Below are 7,500 nucleotides of genomic sequence, written 5' to 3' on the forward strand. Positions count from 1 at the left end.
AACGTTTGAAAAATGATACAATGTATCGTTCCCTTAACGTTTGAAGAATGATACAATGTAACGTTCTCTAAACGTTTGAAGAATGATACAATGTAACGTTCTCTTAACGTTTGAAGAATGATACAATGTAACGTTCCCTTAACGTTTGAAGAATGATACAATGTAACGTTCTCTTAACGTTTGAAGAATGATACAATGTAACGTTCTCTTAACATTTGAAGAATGATACAATGTAACATTCTCTTACCGTTTGAAGAATGAAACAATGTAACGTTCTCTTAACGTATGAAGACTGATACAATGTAACGTTCTCTTAACGTTTGAAGAATGATACAATGTAACGTTCCCTTAACGTTTGAAGAATGATACAATGTAACGAGTTGTTTTTCAGGGGTTAGTTCCAGTGAAAGGAACTCTTAATGCTTCACCAAGACATTTTGGACAATTTCATGCTCCCAACTTTGTGGGACCAGTTTGGGGACGGCCCCTTCCTGTCCCAACTCCATATTAAACCCTACAAATTAAGAATGGGATGGCATTAAAGCTCATGTACATGTGAACAACACCTTTGGCGATATAGTGTCCGGTCGAACGGCTGTTTGTGCATGAGCAGGAGTGTAAGGTACGTCATCACTACTGATCTGAAGCTACACTTCACTAGAACACTATTAAAAAAAGACAACCAGATTCTTCTTCAACACTCGTTTGTTCATAGCCTGGATGCCAGCTGAACTTAGCCCCGCCCACAACATTTGAGCTCAGGGAATTCGGTCTGGACTTGATCGGTAGAGAAGTAATTATGCCAGAACAGAAACTCTTCTGACCAATGAAATCATGAGGGCGGGCTTTAGACGATGATGGACAGATGATCAACAGTAACGTCATCATCACATCATCAAAGCCGCTTGGGTTGAGTTTGTTCTAATCCTAAACGGAGAACTTGTTCGTATATAAGTTCACCTTTACTATCTCTCTCAGAAATTATGATGGTGTTGGTAAGTACCCTGTGTACAACACTAGCAAAGATCGTTTACACTCAACTTCTTCTTCTAACGTTACTTATTCCAGCGTGCGTGCACAGGGTTGACAACAAAAGTTTTTACAACAAAACCCGCCCAATTGCTACTCAAAACTAGCCAAAAAAGCCCAATAGCAAGCCCAATAGCTTTCTGGGGGGGTTCTCCAGGAAAAAAAGCATTTGGGGGGTAAAATTTGTGTTATGTTGGCAGGGCTGCTGCTAAAATTCGCATTCCTGGGTCTGTATATCCGATAATTGGGGTCGCTTCAACCCGTGGACTTGGCAACACAGGTCAGTTGAGTTCTGTTGACATTTGACAACTAATGTTATGCGTCGCTCCGTTGCTCTGATTGGTTGTAGGTCTATCCAATTGAGGTCTTTCCTGGTTCGGTTGAAACACACCCCATAATCACAGCCCAACAGAGCAGATCAGACTCATATTCTGACTAGAACTGAGTATGACGACGTCAGGCTAGTTTGTTCATTGATTAGTGTTGGAAACTGATCTGACTGATGTAAAACTCCTCTGGATATTCTGCTGTATTCTCAGAGTTAAAGCCAATGTCACATTTACCCTCGTCTCAATGTCAGATACTACTCAACGTGTGTGTGTGTGTGTGTGTGTGTGTGTGTTTCACCTCATTGCTCAGCGGGCCCAGGAGGTGTCCATATGTATCCGGTTGTTCCGAGTGGACAGCATAGACGTACGGTCTGGAAAAACACACCACACACAACATAAAGTGCACACTTAGAACTGAAGAGCTGAACCTGAGACAGAAACAGCACTATACACACTTTATTAAAGACACAGATGAATGTGGCACTTATGTGAATAATGTTTCAAGTTTGCTTAAATTAAAAGCCTATTATTGTTCAAAATGATGATTTTCAATATGATGAATGGCTATAATTACTCATTTAGTCCTCAGAAATTGAGAAAAAATCCATTTAATCGAGACATCAGTAGTAGTTCCCTTTCAGTCGGTCACTACGACGTACGTCGGTAATACCGACGAATTGGGATCACTTCAGAGAGCCCCTATCAGCTTCGAGAACTTAAGAACAGGCCAATGAACAATTGGCGTGCGAGATTTGCATCTCGCGCCCCGCCCCGCGCAGCGGGTATAAACAGGAAGCGAGAGCACCGCACTGACGTCATTCACTTCGGAGCCGAACCGGCGTTTTGAAGTACGGACTGCTTTCCTGATTAACTCAGCGAAGAGACAGAGAACGGCACTTTTTGTGACGGCACTTTCCAGCGGGACCGCGAACTCAAGCTGCAAGGAACAACTGCTGTTATCACAGCACCTGTTGGTATCGGTGGGCGTTCCATTGAGAGCAAACACAGGCTGCACTATCCCCTGTGTGTTGCCGCGGTTTCCCTGGGTGCTTCAGCACTCTCTAAAAGAGCGTTTCCTCACAAAAAGAGCAACACGGGTGTGACTGCGTCTTTTTCAAGATGTCATTCCACCCGTGCGTTTCTGGATGCGATCGTTCCCTCTCGCCCGCTGACGGCCACACTCACTGCATCACGTGCCTGGGCTTACAGCACGCTGAGGCAGCGTTTGTGAATAGTTCGTGTTCTCACTGCGGGAACATGACTATTGCGGTGCTTAGATCTAGACTCACCTACCTCCGGGAAGGCGGAGTCCCCCTCCCCATACCTCGATCTAGAGCTATCCCTAACCAGGATAGACCTACTTCGACGGATGACCGGGGTGATCTGAGGATAACGTTCAGGACAAACCCGCCTAGTGTCCCTACGCAGGTCCCTGAACCCTCACAAGCACCGCTGCCGGTGGCGCCACCGGAAGAGATCGCTGGTCCCGCCCACGGGCGCCCAGTCATCTCTTTCGGAGCGCCCGCGGACGAGCAGATGTCGATCGCAGCATCGGAGGGGGAGTTCCAGTCCTCGGAGGATGAGGATTCAGCTGTACTGCCTCCCTCTGGGAGAGTGGCAACGGTTGAGTCGGACCCCGAGTTGACGGCTATGCTTTCCCGGGCCGCCGAAAAGGTCGGGCTTGTGTGGAATCCTCCACCACGTCCCGAACCTTCTAGGTTGGATGATTGGTTCCTGGGGGGGGGGGGTCGCGCTGGTTCTCAGCGTCCCGCCCCAGTGCCATTCTTCCCGGAGGTGCATGAGGAGCTTTCCAGGTCGTGGACGACACCCTTCAGTGCCAGAAACAGACCTGGAGGCTCCTCCCTCCTCACTACCCTTGACGGTGGACAGGCCAAGGGTTACGAGAGGATCCCGCCAGTCGAACGCGCCGTCGCGATGCAGCTGCGTCCGGCGACCGCCTCCGAGTGGCGTGGTGATCCTCGTCTCCCGTCCAAAGCCTGTGGACTTTCGTCCAGTCTGACTGCGAAGGCCTACAGGTCCTGCGGACAGGCCGCGTCTGCCTTGCATGCCATGGCGTTGCTCCAGGTGCACCAGGCCCAGGCACTCATGGACATGCACAAGGGTAGGTCTGACCCAGAGCTCCTCCGGGAGCTCCGGGCGGCGACGGACCTCGCCCTCCAGGCGACGAAAGTTACCGCCCGTTCCGTGGGTCAGGCGATGTCCACCTTAGTGGTCCAGGAACGGCATCTCTGGCTCAACCTGGCCGACATGAGGGAGACTGACAAGAACCGGTTCCTGGACTCCCCCATATCGTCGGCCGGGTTGTTCGGCGACGCGGTCGAGAATTTTGCCCAGCAATTCTCGGCCGCCCAGAAGCAGACGGAGGCCATAAAACACATCCTGCACCGGCGGCCCGCTGCTGCCTCCACCCAGCCGCCGGCTGCAGCACCTCCACCTGCCCGTCGCCGAGGACGTCCTCCTGCGGCCGCCCCCGCTCCCGCCCCAGCCCAGCCGCAGCCTTCCACCGGCCGTGGGCGTGGAGCCGGTCGCGGGAAGAACGTCCAGCCCGCTCAGGCCGCTGCCAAGCCAGGTGGCAAGCGTCGTCGGAAGAGACCCTGAGACGGGCCGCCCAGAGATGGAGGAAACTGCTCTTCAGGAGATGGCTGCAGCACCACTCCTTCCCCCGGTGGAGGACCGGGGGAACACCATTTGTTTTTCTGTTCCGCCACTGGCCTCAGTGTCAGTGGCACCCAAATTTTCAATAAAAGAGCGATTTCCAACATCTCTGGGTGCCAAGAGAGCGCGTCTGGCGGTATGCGATGCTACCATGCCTCGTACCCCTCAGACACCTCTCTCCTCGCCAACAGGGGGCGTCGGTTGTGCGGACGCACACAATGTGCCTCCCCACGCTCGCCCGTCCCCTCAGCGAATGCAGGTCGTGTGTCAGACCCAGACCCCTGCACGGATCACTCCCATGTTGTCCTGGGGCCCCTGCGTTCCGCTGCGCTGCCCCGCTCCGGGTACGTCCGTGGTGCCGATGATCTCGCTTGCTCGGTCTCTGGGGGCCTGGCTAGCGCTCCCCAGCCCGTCTCGCTGGATCATCCGCACCATCAGACTCGGCTATGCGATTCAGTTCGCCCGGCGTCCCCCGAAGTCCACTTCACATCTATACCGAAGGAGGGCGCCCCGGTGCTTCAGGCGGAGATCGCTGTCCTATTGGCGAAGGACGCGATAGAGCCGGTCCCTCCAGCCGATATGAAGTCCGGGTTCTACAGCCCGTACTTCATATTACCCAAGAAAGGTGGCGGGTTACGACCTATCCTGGACCTGCGTTACCTGAACCGCTCCCTCCACAGGATGCCGTTCCGAATGCTAACGCAGAAATGCATCTTCAGGTGCATCCGTCCCCAGGATTGGTTTGCAGCGATCGACCTGAAGGACGCGTACTTTCATGTCTCGATTCTCCCTCGACACAGACCGTTTCTACGCTTTGCTTTCGACGGACGGGCATACCAGTACAAAGTCCTGCCCTTCGGGCTGTCCCTGACGCCCCGTGTCTTCACGAAAGTCGCGGAGGCGGCCATTGCTCCCATGAGAGAGCGTGGTGTTCGCATCCTCAACTATCTCGACGACTGGCTGATTCTTGCCCAGTCGCTGGAGCAGTTGTGCGAACACAGGGACATGGTGCTCCGGCACCTCAGCCAGTTGGGTCTTCGGGTCAACTGGGAGAAGAGCAAACTCTGTCCCGTACAGAGGATCTCTTTTCTCGGGATGGAGATCGACTCGGTCGCCATGACTGCGCGCCTCACAGAGGAGCGTGTCCAGTTGGTGCTGAGCTGCTTGAGTACGCTCAAACGCAGTACAGCGGTTCCACTGAAACATTTTCAGAGGCTCCTGGGGCATATGGCAGCAGCAGCCGCAGTAACGCCGCTAGGGCTGCTCCATATGAGACCGCTTCAGCACTGGCTACACGACAGAGTCCCGAGATGGGCGTGGCACAGCGGGTCCCTCCGTGTCCAAGTGACGCCGAGATGCCGCCAAACCCTCACTCCGTGGTCGGACCCTTCATTTCTACGGGCAGGAGTGCCTCTAGAACAAGTGTCCAGGCATCATGTTGTCTCCACGGATGCCTCACCCACGGGTTGGGGTGCCACGTACAACGGGCTTGCAGTTTCGGGTCTGTGGACGGGGCCCCAACTGCAATGGCATATCAATTGCCTAGAGTTGCTGGCAGTTCGTCTTGCTCTCAGCCGCCTCAAAGGGTCGCTCAAAGACAAGCACGTTCTGGTCTGGACGGACAGCACAACGGCCGTTGCGTACATCAACAAACAAGGTGGTCTACGCTCCCGCCGTTTGTCCCAACTCGCCCGCCATCTCCTCCTGTGGAGTCAGAAGCATCTGAGGTCCCTTCGTGCTATTCACATTCCGGGCCTGCTCAATCGTGCGGCCGACGAGCTGTCACGGTTGCCAGTGCTCCCCGGAGAGTGGCGACTCCACCCCCAGGTGGTCCAGCTGATTTGGAGTCGCTTTGGGGCTACACAGATCGATCTGTTTGCCGCCCACGACACGACCCACTGCCAGTTGTTTTATTCCCTGTCCGAGGGGACCCTCGGCACGGATGCACCGGCACACAGCTGGCCCCGGGCTCTGCGCAAATATGCGTTTCCCCCAGTGAGCCTTCTTGCACAGACACTGTGCAAGGTCAGGGAGGACGAGGAGCATCTCCTCTTGGTAGCTCCGTACTGGCCCAACAGGACGTGGTTCCCGGAACTAGTGCTCCTCGTGACAGCACCTCCTTGGCCCATTCCTCTGAGGCAGGACCTCCTGTCTCAGAGACGGGGCACCCTATGGCACCCGCGTCCAGACCTCTGGAAACTCCATGTCTGGTCCCTGGACGGAACGCGGAGGTTCTAGGTGACCTACCGCAAGCGGTAGTCGACACCATCGCTTCCGCCAGAGCCCCCTCTACGAGACGGTTATATGCGTTGAAGTGGAACCTGTTCGTCGACTGGTGCTCTTCTCGCCGAGAAGACCCCCGGAAGTGTTCGATCGGATCTGTGCTATCCTTCCTTCAAGACGGGTTGGAGCGAAGGCTGTCTCCCTCCACCCTCAAGGTATATGTTGCCGCTATCGCCGCAAGCCATGACCTCGTTAATGGTGAGTCCTTAGGCAAGCATGATCTAATCGTCAGGTTCCTGAGGGGAGCGAGGAGACTAAATCCTCCTCGCCCCTCCTCTATACCCTCTTGGGACTTGACTCTGGTGCTGACCGCACTGCAGAGGGCGCCCTTCGAGCCTTTACAGTCAGTAGAGCTTAAGATCTTGTCTCTAAAGACAATCCTCCTGATTGCATTGGCCTCAGTTAAGAGGGTAGGGGACCTGCAGGCATTTTCGGTCGACGAATCGTGCCTGGAATTCGGGCCGGGTGATTCTCAGGTGACCCTGAGACCCCGGCCTGGATACGTGCCCAAGGTTCCCACTACTCCCTTCCGGGACCAAGTGGTGAGCCTGCAAGCGCTGCCTTCGGAGGAGGCAGACCCAGCCCTGGCTTTTCTCTGTCCAGTTCGCGCTCTGCGCGTCTATGTTGACAGAACGCAACGCTTTAGGACCTCAGAGCAGCTCTTCGTCTGTTACGGAAGCCAGCAGAAGGGGAAGGCTGTCTCCAAGCAGAGGATGGCCCACTGGATAGTGGATGCCATCGTCTTGGCGTATGAATCCCAAGACGTGCCCTGCCCGCTGGGGGTTAGAGCTCACTCCACCAGGGGTGTAGCTTCTTCCTGGGCGCTGGCTCGTGGCGCCTCGCTGACAGACATTTGTAGAGCTGCGGGCTGGGCGACACCTAACACGTTCGCTAGGTTTTATAGCCTGCGTGTAGAGCCGGTGGCTTCTCGTGTGCTCGCTTCCCATAGTCAGCTTCACTGAAGTGCCCGTTCTAGTGTCGGCTTGCTGCGCCATTCCCTTCCCCTGGAACGGATACGTGCGCTTATTTTCTCCAGTCGAGTTCCCCAGGATTGGCGAACCCTGTTGAGTCCTCCGCACCCCTCGGCAGTCGGATGTTGCGGAGCGTCCGACGCCAGGTCTGGCACTTGTATGCATTGGTGGAACTTGTGTCAGGCTGGGTTCCGTATGTCGTGACCCCTACG

General features: G+C 54.7%; 1 protein-coding gene across 1 annotated transcript in view; it reads right to left on the reverse strand.

The window, feature by feature from the left end:
• Positions 1 to 7,500, reverse strand: part of enpp2l (ectonucleotide pyrophosphatase/phosphodiesterase 2-like) — a 38,560-nt gene that overhangs the window by 13,538 nt on the left and 17,522 nt on the right. The window contains exon 11 of the mRNA XM_079828339.1: positions 1,657 to 1,729. Coding sequence (XP_079684465.1) covers positions 1,657 to 1,729 — 73 coding nt within the window. The remainder of the gene's footprint in view (positions 1 to 1,656; positions 1,730 to 7,500) is intronic.

This window comes from Gobio gobio, assembly GCF_949357685.1.
Source record: "Gobio gobio genome assembly, chromosome: 11".
Taxonomy (NCBI): domain Eukaryota; kingdom Metazoa; phylum Chordata; class Actinopteri; order Cypriniformes; family Gobionidae; genus Gobio; species Gobio gobio.